Source organism: Pecten maximus, chromosome 1 (assembly GCF_902652985.1).
Source record: "Pecten maximus chromosome 1, xPecMax1.1, whole genome shotgun sequence".
Lineage (NCBI taxonomy): Eukaryota > Metazoa > Mollusca > Bivalvia > Pectinida > Pectinidae > Pecten > Pecten maximus.
Window position 1 is genome coordinate 11260379 of NC_047015.1, and position 16802 is coordinate 11277180.

General features: G+C 37.3%; 2 protein-coding genes across 7 annotated transcripts in view; one reads left to right on the forward strand and one right to left on the reverse strand.

The window, feature by feature from the left end:
* The first annotated feature begins 1959 nt into the window (after positions 1-1959).
* On the forward strand, positions 1960-8356 carry LOC117324820 (methylated-DNA--protein-cysteine methyltransferase-like). 4 transcript variants are annotated; one of them, XM_033880663.1, is made up of 4 exons: positions 1960-2059; positions 3184-3383; positions 3897-4048; positions 4344-8356. In XM_033880663.1, the coding sequence occupies exons 2-4, from the start codon at positions 3208-3210 to the stop codon at positions 4604-4606; spliced, it is 591 nt and encodes a 196-aa protein (XP_033736554.1). In that variant the 5' UTR covers positions 1960-2059; positions 3184-3207; the 3' UTR covers positions 4607-8356. The 4 variants fall into 4 exon arrangements, with proteins under 4 accessions (XP_033736554.1, XP_033736543.1, XP_033736549.1 ...); XM_033880652.1 differs by having other exon boundaries at positions 2011-2124; XM_033880658.1 differs by lacking the exon at positions 1960-2059 and adding an exon at positions 2159-2332.
* Positions 7741-16802, reverse strand: part of LOC117324794 (serine/threonine-protein phosphatase PP1-like) — a 33692-nt gene continuing 24630 nt past the window's right edge. For all 3 annotated transcript variants that reach the window (XM_033880632.1, XM_033880644.1, XM_033880636.1), the window contains exons 10-11: positions 14310-14412; positions 7741-11855 (exon numbers count right to left, since the gene is read on the reverse strand). In XM_033880632.1, the coding sequence (XP_033736523.1) occupies positions 11818-11855; positions 14310-14412 (141 nt within the window). In that variant the 3' untranslated portion in view covers positions 7741-11817. The remainder of the gene's footprint in view (positions 11856-14309; positions 14413-16802) is intronic.

Here is a 16802-nt window from a genome sequence, read left to right on the forward strand (position 1 = left end):
AAAGCTACCTATAACGCCTGCCCAAAGCTATCCAACGCCTACCAAAGCTACCTATAACGCCTACCAAAGCTAACTATAACGCCTACCGAAGCTACCTATAACGCCTACCAAAGCTACCCAACGCCTACCAAAGCTACCTATAACGCCTACCAATGCTATCTATAACGCCTACCAAAGCTACCTATAACGCCTACCAAAGCTATCTATAACGCCTACCAAAGCTACCTATAACGCCTACCAAAGCTAAACTATAACGCCTACCAAAGCTACCCAACGCCTACCAAAGCTATCTATAACGCCTACCAAAGCTACCCAACGCCTACCAAAGCTACTTATAACGCCTACCAAAGCTACCCAACGCCTACCAAAGCTACCTATAACGCCTACCAAAGCTATATATAACGCCTACCAAAGCTACCTATAACGCCTACCAAAGCTACCTATAACGCCTACCAAAGCTACCTATAACGCCTACCAAAGCTACCTATAACGCCTACCAAAGCTACCTATAACGCCTACCAAAGCTACCCAACGCCTACCAAAGCTACTTATAACGCCTACCAAAGCTATCTATAACGCCTACCAAAGCTACCTATAACGCCTACCAAAGCTACCTATAACGCCTACCAAAGCTACCCAACGCCTACCAAGCGCTAACCAAATGCCTACCAAGCGCTAACCAACGCCTACCAAAGCTACCCAACGCCTATCCAAAGCTACCTATAACGCCTACCAAAGCTACCCGACGCCTACCAAGCGCTAACCAACGCCTACCAAAGCTACCTATAACGCCTACCAAGCGCTACCCAACGCCTACCAAAGCTACCCAACGCCTACCAAGCGCTTACCAACGCCTACCAAAGCTACCCAACGCCTACCAAAGCTATCTATAACGCCTACCAAAGCTACCCAACGCCTACCAAAGCTACCCAACGCCTACCAAAGCTACCTATAACGCCTACCAAAGCTACCTATAACGCCTACCAAAGCTACCCAACGCCTACCAAGGCTACCTATAACGCCTATTCAAAGCTACCCAACGCCTACCAAGGCTACCTATAACGCCTATCCAAAGCTAGCTAACACTTATTAAATCTATCTAACGCCGCTGTTATGCCAGTAAGATATATTTACTGATAAAAATTACGCCAATCATGCATTTTAAATGCTTTTTTCATTGAAAAATGAACACAAACTCCTCTCCATGTACTTTACACAGTTTACATACAATTGGAGGCATGCAGTCATTTTGAATGCATGTGCGAGCGCACTCTCCCGTTCAGGATCGCCTACATGTAGTTATTGTCATGTGGGCGCTTTTGCTAGCACATGCCACCCTGAACACGCCTCATGCAGCTCTAATGGAGCGTCCATCTAGAGTTCGGAGGTACCGGGTTCGAATTCTAGTCTGATCGCTGCATTTTCCTTTCCTAGTTCACATTTTAAATCTCGGTAAATTAATTTAATCGTTTGCTTACTTTGTTTATGATGCCGAGCTGGTATGGCCTATTGTGGACAATTATATCTGACTATATATAGATAATACATAGTCAGTGTCTTGAAATATAAGCTGTATTTTGGCGAGGAGAAAGAAAGACAAGGGCGGCGAGCCATGGCGAGGTGACTTGATACACATTTCCAAGTTAGAGTCCATTTATAATAGCTGATTTGGAATTTGTGCCAATTTTCCTGTTATATTAACATGTAGTGCAAATATTGTTTATAACGATACTGTAAATGATGATAATCAAAAATTGATTCGAAATCAAACGTAATTTATCATTACAGTTATCATTGCAAATCCCTATACATGTACTTTCATCCAATATATCAATATTGCTTCATGATTGATCTCATGAATTACTCAGAATTAGTTGGACCAGATAAGATTATTTTTTACTGAAGCCGGAATTGTAGTCCGTCAATAATATATTAGAATCAACTTCATAATAATGAACGACAACTCTTATCGTCACATCATAGAAAACCGCGGGAGTGTTTGTCATGCACGACCTCAGATCGGCACTGGACGAAAACATTGACTTCGTAACTCGGCAAAGTCAGTTCTTGGAAATTTGAATAATGTTATGTTTCAAGAAAGTGAAAATTAGAAGTTTGACAATAGTACGGTTATATATTTACGTGTTGACATGATTTAGATTCTATATTAAGTCAGAGAATTTAGTCTAGTTCAATAAGTGATTGTATGTATAATGTGATATGAACTAGGACCTAGCCTAATTGTTTTGCATATCTGTATAAGCCTCCAAAATAGCAACAGAAATGCAGAGCTAATTATGAGTCCACTATGATATACTGGCGTTCTTCACATGTAAGAGTCACTTTGTCTACATGCATACATCTAAAAATAGAGCAGCTATGTAAATGATATCGCAGCTGTGAAAAGGCTTATACATGTAGTACTAATTTGATTGTTAGTTGACCCCCTGTGATCATCAATATGCGTTAAGGTAATTTCTTTTCACAATTTTGTCGGGCTTTAAATTTAGGAATGAATTAATTGCCAATAACCAAACATGATTTTAGACGTTTTGGTTAATGGGAACTCTGTTTAATATTTTAACAAGTGTAACTTTGTTGGCATTTATAATTCCTGGATCCTGAATCAATACACAGCCAAATATCTTAATCTAGGGCCTAAAATAATTTGAGTGTCTGAACAAATTTGATCCAGTGACCTTTTTAAGCGCACTATCTGATGATGGTGGGCTATTCAAATCGCCCTTCATCTGTGGTCTGTCTTTACTTCTGTAAAAGTTTGTTACCGCAATTTGTCAGAAGGTTCTTCATTGATCATGATCTTTCATATGTTTCATACTACTGTCTTCCTAACCCAGACTGGATGGCCGTGGAGTCATTGCATTGGGCAATAGTTACTGGCAGTCAGTTAACCTAATGTCCTGATGCTTGTAAGATAAGATGGTCCTTTTCATCTAATTTTCATATTTTGCAAGAATCAGACAGTGCAAGATTGCAACTGACCCCTAACTGCACTCTTGCTTTCTGACCTTTACAGCTGGCTGCTAAATAGACATGAAAGAACCAAACAATAAACTGGTGCCAAACATTTAAAATCTGACACCTTATTTAAGATGTCAATAAAAAAAGATATAAATGAAAAAATAGGCAATATGACAGAAGTTCATGAATTTATTTTTGTAGAATTATTTGTTTGCTGGATGTAAAATGTCGGTCAAGGCCAAACGACAGAGATGTGTTGGGTCTTCCTGTCACCATGGCCCTACCAACACATACCTTGTGAGCACACCTGTGGGTACTATGGAACTTGTGAGCTGTCCTCGGGGTCTCCACTATATGTCGCAGACGGATGAAACAGATGAAAACTTTACACCAGACAAAAGGTGATGACCAGTTATTGTGCAGCTGCTTTATATGAATGTTGCATAAATGGAGTAAAATTTGGAAGGAGAGGCTGTATGGTATAGACGCGATATGGGTGTAGGTTTTACGAAAAAGACAGTGAATTCAAGTGTCTGTGTACATTGTAGATATAATTACGGATGTTATACTTAAGCATATCAATAAGCCATATTTTTACATGCACCTCAAACAGTATTCACGCCACAAAGCTAAAAAAGTGTGGCAGACACTCACCCAAACTCCAAATTCCAAAAACATACAACAAAGTGCAGTTGACCACTTTGTCACTTGTGTGTGAGAAGAGGAGATACAAGGTATTTTTTTCTGGAATAGCACATTGAAATTGAAATTTCAATGCTTCTGTGTGTGTATTTGAAAAAAATGGATGTCCATGGATGATGGATGATGTGCATGATAGTTCCAACATCCTTGCACTACTTTGTATTACTGAACTGACACATAAAACAGTGATCAATGCTATTCTCCTGTTACAGTGTGGAGGTGATGGTGACGTCCCAGAAGTATCAGGACAATGGCTACACCTACAAACCTCTCCTACTGGGTGTAGACTGGCTCAAATACTACTTCAAAGGACAACATAAATGCCAAGTGTCACCCTCAATATGTGCATCTGTGTTTAAAGAAGGTTTGTATAGCTCCTCCATAACAAAGTCCCTGTAATGCGGGGTATTTTGCATATATCTGATAATATCTTCAGCATTCATATAAAGTATCCTCTTCAGTTTCTTCATATTGTTTGATTTTAGTCAAGGATCAGTTTGAAAATAAACTTTCAAGGCCATCAGATTAAATTTTCAGTCCAATACCATCATAGATGATTGCCTATAACTCAAGTGAGTTTCTTCAGCTGGAAGGAAACTGAAACTTTTGTACTATTTCTTATCAAATTCAGAAAATAATTGTGATTGTGCTTATTTCAGGGTCTTTTACAGAGACAGTCTGGAAGACACTTCCAGAGAAGGTGAAGTTTGGACAGAGTGTTTCCTATACCCAGCTAGCAAACTTAAGTGGTAACATAAAGGCTTGTCGTGCTGTAGGTGCAGCGATGAAGGCTAATCCAATACAGCTCATCATCCCTTGTCACCGTGTTTTGCCTGAAGGAGGTGGCGTTGGAAACTACAGTGGGGGCAAAAAGAACAAGATGAAGTTGTGGCTTCTCAAACATGAAGGGATCATCAAGTGAGAGGACAATCTGGGTAGATAAATCACCACCTTGTTGAACCAATCATGTATACTGTGATAGAATTATGATTCAAGAGGAGTTCTTTGACCTGTGATTGTGAAGGAAAGAATTATATACTGTACATTTAGTATGCAGATATTTGAACTGTAGGCAGTATTTTTCCTGTGGATTTTTCTAACTGATTGGTATATACATTTAAATCACAGCAATTAAATGTACTTAACATACGAGGTAAAATTTCCATTTCAGATCAATTTCAGTAGCATAATTCCTTGTTTTTAAGGTGAATAGCAATACAACAAAGTATTTTTTAGTTTGGTTAATACAAACTTTTATTACTGATGTATAATTTTGACACATTTTTGTATCAACTTTGCCCTATTGACAGTTTAGTTATTTTGGGTGTAACTTTAACCCTTTTTTGCATCACATATGAAAATTTTCTTTGAAATACTCCAGAAGTCTGAGGAAATGAGAGAAATATGATAATTTGAAGATTTGTTTTCAAACAAAAAAAATTAGTTTCCATGACCTTACAGATGTTAGACTGACCAGTTGATAATTTCCAGCCATACATTTGTCTCCCTTGTATATTGTGCTGACTCATATGATGGATACTTGTACACAATATTTGACTGAAAATCTCAATCAGTGGTCCTGCTATTACCATTGCTACGAGGGCTGATTGATATGTTGTGAGCCTCATATTGAAGGATATGAATTTTGCAGGACATATTGTATTATTTTTCAGCATAATCCCCTTCAGTATCTATAAACTTTTGCCAGCGGTGTTTAAGGGCCTCAATGCCACTTTTATAGAACCCCTTTTCTTGGCTGTTCAGAAAGTCATGCACTGCATGTATGACGTCATCATCGGACTTAAAGTGGGTGCCTGAACTAGCTGTTGGAGTGAGATGAGGTGAATAAGGCGGATGATCAAATCGTAAATGGCAGCCCTGGCAATGACAGACTTGTGAACAGGCATTGTTCTGATGAAATAACAACTTTAGTGAGCTTTTTGCGGCGCTTAAGTTTAATATTTTCCTGTAACTGCCTCAGAAGTGAAGCATAGTATGTGCCATGATTGTTTGTCCCTTTTGGAGATGATCTATCAGCAGAATACCATCTGCATCCCAGAAAACCGAGGCCATAACCTTCCCAGCTGATGGAACAGTCTTTTGCCTTCTTTGCAGGGGAGAGCCTTGGTGCTTCCATTGTTTCGATTGTTGTTTGGCCTCTGGGATTAAAATAATGGACCCATGTTTCATCCATAGTGAAATCTCTGAAGAAAGTTGGCAGGATCTTCTTCAAAAAGATTAAGATTAGCATGCCATAATTTGCACCTTGTGATGTGCTTCTGATAAACTGTCAGAAGTCTTGGTACCCATCGAGCCGAAAACTTTCTCATTGCAAGATCCTCGGTCGGAATTGAATGTACTCTTTCCTGTGAAATGCTAACTCTACTGGCTATATATCTTTCTGTGACTCGTCTGTCAGTCAACAATATCATGAACTTTGTTGACTATTTCTGGGGTTGCAACATTGACAGTCCTTCCAGGATGGGGGGGGGTGTCATCCTGAAGGCCCTGTCTGCCGTGCCATCCACCTTTTCACTGTAGCATATGAAGGGGCATGTTTCCCTAGTGTTGCTACCATATCATTATGGATATCCTTAGGTGTTGAACCTTTTTTATTCAAATATTGGATCACTGCTCTTTCACCGATTTTGTCCATTTTGCAAAGCCACTTGTCTTGTTTACTTTAGAGTGCTACCTCGTTGATATAAACTCACCAAATGAGACCAGTCCTTGGGTACATGGCCCTATATAGTCAGAGAATTGTAGGACTTAAAAAGAACATCCTCGAGTACCTCCTTCAATACGAGGCTCACAACATATGAATCATCCCTCGTTTGCTTCAAAGAAAGTAAGATGGAAATTGTCTAGCCTTTGTGATTTTTCCGGTTTAAATAAGATTCTTTAATAGTTTTGATGACTGTCTCCTCCTATACAATAAGATTGGGTATTTCTACATTTGCCTTTTTATGCTGTGGTTGTGGGGCGATTCCCTCTTCCTTCACAGACTCTTACGAAGAGTACATTTGCCTTTCCAACATCAGACTGTGGAATTGAACATGAACATTATTTTGACATTTGGTCAAATCCAACCAGGTGAGCGACAGAGGCCCTTCTTCATGAACAAGAGGCCCAGAGGGCCTGCATCGCTCATCTGGATATTTAAGTAATTTTAGCAATATACTCTTAACTTAAGTTATATTTTCCTACTTTTGAACTGCCTTTCCCAACCATGGTTCAAACTACAGGCGGATTAATCCTGTCATTCTCGAAAAAAGTTTTTTTTTTTTTTTTTTTTTTGCTGTATTTTCCTTATTGGGCACCCTTTTTCCCGCCCCAATGGTCTCACATCCTTTATTTATACAACATTGCCAAATAATCCTCTAGACCAAATTTCATCCACTCTACGAAGTTGTTCAGGACAAATAATTATCTATACCAAATTTCGTCCAATCTGTTAAGTTGTTCAGGACAAGTAGTCTTTTAAAAAGATACCCTTCAAGCCAGGTTGAGCAAAAGAATTGTTAACGATAATATATTACAAAGGGCAATATTTCAGCAAGTACTGTCAAATACCGGTAAATGCCATTTTCAAACTTGTACAAGATCTTGACGATATATGGCTACATACAAAGTTTTATCAAACTTGGTTGATAAATTATATTTACTTCAGTTATATTGTTTACAAGGTCCAATAATTATATTATTACAAAGGGCAATAACTCTGCAAGCTTTGTTACTGTCAAATAATGTCCTTTTTCGAACTCGTCAAATAATTTCCTTTTTGCGAACTTGTTTGAGATCTTGTTAATATCTGACTGCTTACAAAGTTTCATCAAAATTGGTTGATATTTCTAAAAGTTCACGAGGTAATTGTTGACGGACGCTAGACACCATGGTAAAGCATAAGCTCACCTTGGTTCTTTGATTTAGGGGAACTAAAAAACAAGCAAGTTATTTTGTACGTATTGAAACAAAACATTTATTCAATCACAATTTCTGTTAATTATCACTGAAACAAAACATTTATTTAATAACAATTTCTGATTATCACTGTTAAAATCTTTTTTAACTTTACCAAGTTCTGGGTATAACACTTATGATTACAAAAATATACAATATCTATTTCTTGGTAAAATTGGTTATTTGATATAAAGATATATTCACGACTTTGTATTACTTTTGAAACACCAGTCTTCTTTTGGCTTCAGATTTTCTTTGCTGTTCGCAGAAGGCTTCAGCAATATCATATTAAAAACTTAGTTCTACAACTATTTTTACATGAAAACAAAAATATTACAGATCACAGAGTATTCACTGACAAATGGACGGATTACTCAATGTTTAAAACTATTCTAATTTGGAAAGAAAAAAGAAAAAACATTGATCTCCAATAATGAGTATCAAAACAAAGAGCAGTAAAAACTAGCCGTATTTGGTAATGTGAGCAAATATTTTGAGGAGTATAAGATTTTTGAGTACATGTAATTGTTGCCATGCTTCTTAAATTATTACAAGGAACATATTTGATAGTGATTGACTTAATAGGATGTTGATTGCCCTTATGCCACAAGTGTAAATTAACACTTAATTACCTGGTATACATGGATTTGTATTCTTACCTGCACTGATAAGCTCGTAATGGACAAAATGAGTAATAAATCAGAAAAAAACATTGAATTTGTCAAGCTGTCTGTGTTATTAACTTAATAAAATATATTTAGTGATCATTGCATAGGCATTAGGAAACAGATGAAACATATTTCTTAATTTGATAGGGCAATTCAATGCAAGTACATGTACTCATATTATCCACATCATTGATATGTAAAATAATTATGCTATTTTCGTATTTACTCAGATTGTTTATCATGAAATTAAATGCACCTCTGCAGCATGTGCAAAGCTTTATCCTATATCAGCTAGACTTGCTATTAAACATTTGACCGATACAGCCCCATGGAACCAATGAATTTGTTAAAAACAAAATTTCAGTGAAATGCCTTGATCAGTTATAGTAGACAAGATCTACAGATTGAGCGAGCCCCTCTGTCACTGAGTTGGGGTCACCCTCCCCTTTTGTATATATCTCCCAGCACAAGGCTAATCTACATTAATGATCAACTGAGCTCTGATATACTAATTTTTGTTGTTGCTGTGACCAGATATGGAAATTAGACAAAGCAAGGTCCTATGTACATGCAATAAAAGCAAATACATTAACTGTGAATTTGTCAACAACATGACAAACACAATATTTTATGTTAGCTGAAAACTACCAAAGCAATAAACAGATTAATTATATGCGTGTGAAGGAGACTTGAATTTTCCATCGATTTTATTTATCGTATAAGGTATCCAAGCAGGAATGTAAAGTCTGCGGTAATAAAATTGATAAATTTAAGACCCTTCCATCCAAGAAGATTATAGTATTTGTTCCAGCATCTGGATCTGAAAGAGAACAGTGTTGAAATATAGGTCAATTTGACCCCGTTGATCCCACCCTCAGATGGCACTAATTCACAATTGATTTAGCAGTTTTTGAAAAGTCAAATATGTTCAGATTGTTTGCAGACACACAGATATCAAAGTGTTCTTGATGCCCTAAAAAGTTGACAATGGATGCCACAAAATAGTGTCAACTACTCTAAACCAACTTTCACACGCAATTTACCTAAGTGAATTTAGCAATTGAAAAAAATTTGCAAAAAGTTAATAAAAGATGTACTGTACTGGCTATACTAGCACATGCTTATACATCAATTAAAACCAAAACAAATATCACAGATATAACAAGCACCAAATTCCTTAGAATTAATTTGAATTAGTTTCATTATTGGTACAATTATTTTTTTTTCTTAAGCCATTTGTAAGCCCAATATGTTTATCTAATGACAAATCAAAACATACTGCTCGTAACTGACACAGTCTGATCTATGTTTCTAAAGGGGATGATGTTTACCTGCATAGGTAGACAGACAGCTGGTTTAGTACATTTCAGAAACTTTTGTGAAAATTAGAAGGGCAAGCCCGTTTCACGAAAGTTAATTGCTGCTAACTTGTAATGTGAAAATCATGAAAGTTAGAGGCCACAATAGAAAGTTGGTTTACAGTTTACACTTGCCCTACAGACAGATGAACTAAAATGATAGATACACAGATAGGGAAAATAAGTAAAAACAAATACTGATTATTAACTATTTACATCCATTAAAGTTATTTATACTCCTCAAAGTGGTAAACATTAGTTCAAACATGGTCAATATGAAATTTGAAGAAAACTAAATATTTGTTGTTTATAAGCATCTGACCCACGGTTATGAAACAGTCTTCCACATGAATTTGTAGGTCAGAGCTTAAATTGCCAAACTAATTTTCAATGTCTACATGTACATCTGTATGAAGTCCTAGTTATATCTTAAAATGATATTTATGCTGTAATTTTCAAATTTAGACCTACCAATTGATTAGATGACCAAAGAAAGTTGGTAAACTGATCATGAATAACTTTTACTGGTATATTAGATTTTAATCACTAAACAAAGATGAATATTTTACCAATACATTGGTAACTCACCGGTTTGTGTTAATTTGTGTTGTTTGGTAAAAATCTTGACAGAATGTATTAAAAGTGTAATGCAATCTACAATATTTCAATTGCACACCATAGTATCAAATTCATGATTTCAATTTCAATACAAAATAGACATCTTCCTAATTTGGCAATGAAACTATTGAAATCAAAGCTTACAACTTATAAAATGGTCATTACATCTAATCTTGCATTCTCATAACAAAAAAGTATTGCAGATAGTACTTATACAGTGAATGCTACATGTATCACTCACCCGCAACTAATGCAACTTTAAAGTTTATCAATGTCATGTATGTGGGTGTTAGCTGTATACCTCTATCCTCATTTCAATGAGGGAAGGTATTCATTTCAACAAATTGTGTAGCCCTTCATCTCTGCATGTTCCTGGCTCTTATCATGAACCCAGGCCTCTCCCTAATTTAAAGGAAAATGTTGACGAAAGACACTGTACCAGGCAGGTGAGCTAAAAATGATTTGATGTAATAAGATCTACTCGGACATTCTGGTCTTCCATCAAACTATACATAGACTGTAAACCTTATGTTTATAGGTCATTTTCATTGGAGAGATGAATTTTGCATTTGAATAAATCATAAGAGGGTCAAGTTCATAACATAATCTTTACCAAGAAATTATGCAGGTTTTTATTGCTTATTAAATAATTTACACTACACTACATGTACATATATATATATTTGGCAAAAATAGCACACTTCTATGAAATTTTGTAACTAATCTATCTCATTTGATATGATATCAGCGTGAAATTGTCTATAGGTAAAACAAGAATTCCACTGAAGTGGATGTGTCTCTTGCGCAGCAAGTTAGGTGGTTACAAAGAATTGGATATCTTTTTCACTTCAAGAAATAATGTTAAATGTAAGCCAAGACCAGCATCACTCAAATATGCTCGAAATTCAGCAATACAGAGCAGGAACTTTCAGTTCATGATCACCTCAAGAAGTTTTAGCTTGATCGGCCCAAGAGAACTGGAGTTATTGCATGGAAACATATTCTATTTAAGTAACAGTGACCTTGACCTTTGGACTATTACTTGTAAGGAAAAACTGCATGAAAATTGAGTCTGATGGGCTTGAAGGAACTCGAGTTACCACAAGGAAACAAATTATCTATTTAAATTAACAGTGACCTTGACCTTTGACCTTTGGACCTGAAAAGCAATCCCAAGTGAGCACTTTTGGTAAGGAAGATCTGCATGAAGTTTTGAGTTTGATCACCCCAAGGGAACCTGAATTATAGCATGAAAACCTGTGTGCCGCCGCCGCCGACATATGTATGTCACCAGATTTTTACAGGTGACACAAAAAGCTTGGCTACACTTGTTTACTGATTTTAAACTAGCGTTTATATAATACTTTCACATAAGAGTGAACAAGATTTACAACTAGCAGGTGATGTACGTGATTGAGTGATTATAATTTTCGTAATATTAGATTTGATTTTGAAATGTTATATGTTGAGTTAGACTTCCAACTTTGGCCAGTGAATCTTCACACTAAGGAACATCTAGTTGAATATATTCACTTTTTGACAGCTACAGTTTTCCTTTTACCAGGCTGAAAGGAAAAATAAAAACATGAGAGTCAAAAGTAAAATCATTGCTTGGCTCGTGTAACAGAGACAAAATAGTAACTTAGATTCTGAAAAATGACCTTGGAATAAAGATTGATCAAATTAAAAAAAACAACAAGAGGGCCTTATCACACACATACAAATGGATTATCTTTGTTTTATTGTGTCACAAGATATATCACAGAAGATCTTGGTGCCACCATTATTATGATCTTTACTGTCCATAGCTCTAGGACTCTTCACTGCTCAGATGACAGAGAGGTCAATTCTGTTGCCATTAAGGAATGCATTTCTGCACATGTAAGGCCAATCGATTTATGATTCTAATTGTAACATGGTAACTAAAACAAAGATCACAGAGTGATCTTGATGCCCACCAATGAATGATCTTTATCAGTCTGATGAAAGACTAATCTTTTCAGACTCGAAGATAAATGGGAACAAGAAGTGACCTAGGGGAACCTACAAGTTAGGTAGTAATTTCAAAAACTAGGGATTAAAAGTGATTGTCTGATAATGGTGGGCTTAAATGGATATGACCTTGAGAATGTATCGGACACAACTTAATTGGAACAAAGAGGAACCAGTGAACAAGATTTGACAAAAACCTATCCAGTACTTTCTAAGAGATGACATGTTTAGCATCCAAATTGTTCCATAATTATCCATTGTTATAAAATATGCATAACCAAGATTGAATTGCTTGTCACTATGTCAGCAGACAAAATCAATAGTAGTAAGTACCAGTGTATTGATTAATTTAAAATTTTGAGAGATTTATGATTGTGGCAAAATTTTCAAAATCAAATTTTATTTTATCAAATTTATTCCATGAAGTACTGAGAAATAGCAATAATAAACTTCATATGTCAAAATCCAAGATGGCAGACTGTGTAGATTCTATTTAAATGGGTTCTGAAATAAAATATGCACAACCAGGGACTAAGGGGAACATGCATATTACATTTCAGAGAGATGCTTCCATCCAAGATGGCCACCTTTCGGGCATTTTGCTTTTCAATTGGTGCCGAAATGGAACAAGGGACCAAAGGGACAGGGGGAAGGCACTTTAATAAATTACATGTGGTGGGGTGGGTTCAAATTAAAATCACATCTATGGGTTGGTGGGGTTTGAAATAAATTGATTCTGTATATGAGTGCATTTCATATGGTTATACCATTTTTAGCTCACCTGCCCGATGGGCAAGTGAGCTTATGCCGTGGTGCGGCTTCCGTCCGGCCGTCTGTCCGGCGTCAACTTTTCATTTAAACAACTTCTTCTCAATAACCAAGAGGCACAGGGACTTGATATTCGGCCTGTAGCATGCTGGGGTAAAGGGCTACCAAGTTTGTTCAAAGAAATGACCTTGACCTTCATTCAAGGTCACATGGGTCAAAAAGGCTATAATCTTCCAACGACTTCTTCTCAATAACCAAGAGGCCCAGGGACTTGATATTGGGCCTGTAGCATGCTGGGGTAAAGGGCTACCAAGTTTGTTCAAAGAAATGACCTTGACCTTCATTCAAGGTCACATGGGTCAAATATTCTATAATCTTCAAACAACTTCTTCTCAATAACCAAGAGGCCCAGGGACTTGATATTGGGCCCTTAGCATGCTGGGGTGAAGGGCTACCAAGTTTGTTCAAATAAATGGCCTTGACCTTCATTCAAGGTCACATGGGTCAAATAGGCTATAATCTTCAAACAGCTTCTCCTTAATAACCAAGTTGCCCAGGGACTTGATATTGGGCCTGTAGCATGCTAGGGTGAAGGGCTACCAAGTTTGTTCAAATGAATGACCTTGACCTTCATTCAAGGTCACAGGGGTCAAAAAGGCTAAAATCTTTAAACGACTTCTTCTCAATAACCAAGAGGCACAGGGACTTGATATTGGGCCTGTAGCATGCTGGGGTGAAGTGATATGAAGTTTGTTCAAATAAATTACCTTTACCTACATTCATTGTCATCTGTAAACAATAATTTTGCGATAGCCTAGAGTGTCTGAAACCTGATATTAGGCAAATATTATGCTGGAATGGACTAGAAAATTTATTGAAAAACCAAGCATACACTGATATTTGAATAAAGAGGTAATCAGCATAGTATGTGTAGAAATGACCTCAATCAACTTCAAAGTTGGTGTAGAGCCAGGTGATCGATACAGGCCCATTGGGCCTCTTGTTTACATTAAAATTGCTTCTATACGAGAGTACTGTTCACAAAAAAGTGGGTATATGGGAGGGTCATCAAAATTTCAAATCCTTCTATAGATGAGTCCCCTAATTTCAAAGTGCCTTCCCTCCATCCCATAGATGTTTTCCTGAAACAGCCCTAACAAGAATTGTTTAAGGAGGGACCCATGGACCACAGGCACAGGACATTTTGAATAGCCCACCATATGATGATGATGAAGTTGTAACTTGTATATGAATACTCACCTTAGTATACTGAATGAGCACATCAGATCTTCTGAAGCTATCATAATTGCACCAGCATTGTCAAATTCTCCACAATAGTTTGGAGCACTGAATAGTGTCACCAGCTGAAAAAAAAACAATTAGAAATAAAGTGCAAATACCTGTTTCTATTAATATGTTGATAACAAAATGCCTGGATGGAAGTAAACCTGGACAAGAGGTAGTTGGCAGGTATCCCCATACTTTTTCAAGATCCATCATGGAATTTAACCCTGAGCTGCCTAGGTGAAACAACCCTGTGTCACGCAACCACCAAACATAACTGGATGAAACCTGGATTATGAATTTCCAAAGGGTAAAGTAATGCAAATGCATAAACATTCATATTGGGAACGAAACATTAAACCTCTTTTCTAGCCTTTATGGTGATAACATTATGTATACACCCAAACAGTGGAAATGAAAAAGGACCCTGGAGTCGGCTTTGAATACCGGTACAACATTTAAGTTTGTAAACCACATCAACAATTAAGCAAACAAGAGGCCCATGGGCCTTAACGGTCATCTGACAAACAGTTTCAGCAGGGACACGCTCTTCAATTAAGCATCCTGACCCCCAGGACCTCATTCACATAAAATATGATTACCCTCCTCTAATGATGTTTCAAACCACATTTGAATGTAATCCACCAAAGGGTTAAAAAGGAGTAGGGTTTTAAAGCAATAATTCGCCAAATTTCCCCCTTTGGGGCCTTCCTCTCTGGCCTCTAGGGTCACATCAGCCTCATTTATATACAAGAGATCCCAGAGAGATCTTGGCGCCCACCATTGAATGATCTATATAGGTTCCATGTCTGATTGATCTTTTCTCTACTTTTTACTTCCTCGAAGTCTTACTAATCTGTGTAAATTCAGAAACAGCCCTCTAGTACTTAAGAAAATTAACGATAATAGCTGTCTGTCGGCCATGTTGTTTTTCGGATTGGTCCCAAAATGCAATACCAGGGACCAAGGGGAACTTACATATAAAATTTGAGAAAGATCCCTTCAGTACCTTCTGTAAAATAGCGATAACAAACTTCAATTGTCAAAATCAAAGATGGCTGCCTGTCTGCCATGTTGTTTTCCTATTGGTCTCAAAATGCAATATGCATAACTAGGCACCGAGGGGAACCTACATATGAAATGTGAGAAAGATCCCGTCATTACTTTCTGAGAAATAGCGACAACAAACTTCAATTGTCAAAATCCAAGATGGCTGCCTGTCTGCCATGTTGTTTTCAGATTGGTCTCAAAATGCAATATGCATCACTAGGAACCAAGGGAAACCTATATATGAAATTTGAGAAAGATCCCGTCAGCACTTTTAGAGAAATAGCGATAACAAAATTCAATTGTCAAAATCGAAGATGGCTGCCCGTTGGCCATGTTGTTTTCTGATTGGTCCCAAGGTGCAATATGCATAACTACAGACCAAGGGGAACCTACATATGAAATTTGAGAAAGATCCCTTCATTACTTTCTGAGAAATAGTGATAACAAACTTCAATTGTCAAAATCCAAGATGGCTGCCTGTCTGCCATGTTGTTTTCAGATCGGTCCCAAAATGCAATATGTATAACTACAGACCAAGGGGAACCTACAGATGAAATTGCAGAAAGATCCCTTCAGTACTTTCTCAGAAATAGCGATAACAAACTTCAATTGTCAAAATCCAAGATGGCTTCCTGTCGGCCATGTTGTTTTCCGATCGGACCCAAAATGCAATATGCATAACTAGGTACCGAGGGGAACCTACATATGAAATTCGAGAAAGATCCCTTCAGCACTTTCTGAGAAATAGCGATAACAAACTTCAATTGTCAAAATCCAAGATGGCTGCCTGTCGGCCATGTTGTCTTCCGATTGGTCCCAAGGTGCAATATGCATAACTACAGACCAAGGGGAACCTACATATGAAATTTGAGAAAGATCCCTTCATTACTTTCAGAGAAATAGCGATAACAATCTTCAATTGTCAAAATCCAAGATGGCTGCCGCTGCCTGTCGGCCATGTTGTTTTCCGATCGGACCCAAAATGCAATATGCATAACAACGGACCCAGGGGAACCTATATATAAAATTTGAGAAAGATCCCTTCAGTGCTTTCTCAGAAATAGCGATAACAAACTTCAATTGTCAAAATCCAAGATGGCTGCCTGTCGGCCATGTTGTCTTCCGATCGGTCCCAAAGTGCAATATGCATAACTACAGACCAAGGGGAACCTGCATATGAAATTTGAGAAAGATCCCTTCAGTACTTTCTGAGAAATAGCGATAACAAACTTCAATTGTCAAAATCCAAGATGGCTGTCTGTCGGCCATGTTGTTTTCCGATCAGTCCCAAAATGCAATATGCATAACTACAGACCAAGGGGAACCTACATATGAAATTTGAGAAAGATCCCTTCAGTACTCTCTGAGAAATAGCGATAACAAGAATTGTTTACGGAAGGAAGGAGGGACGGACGGCACA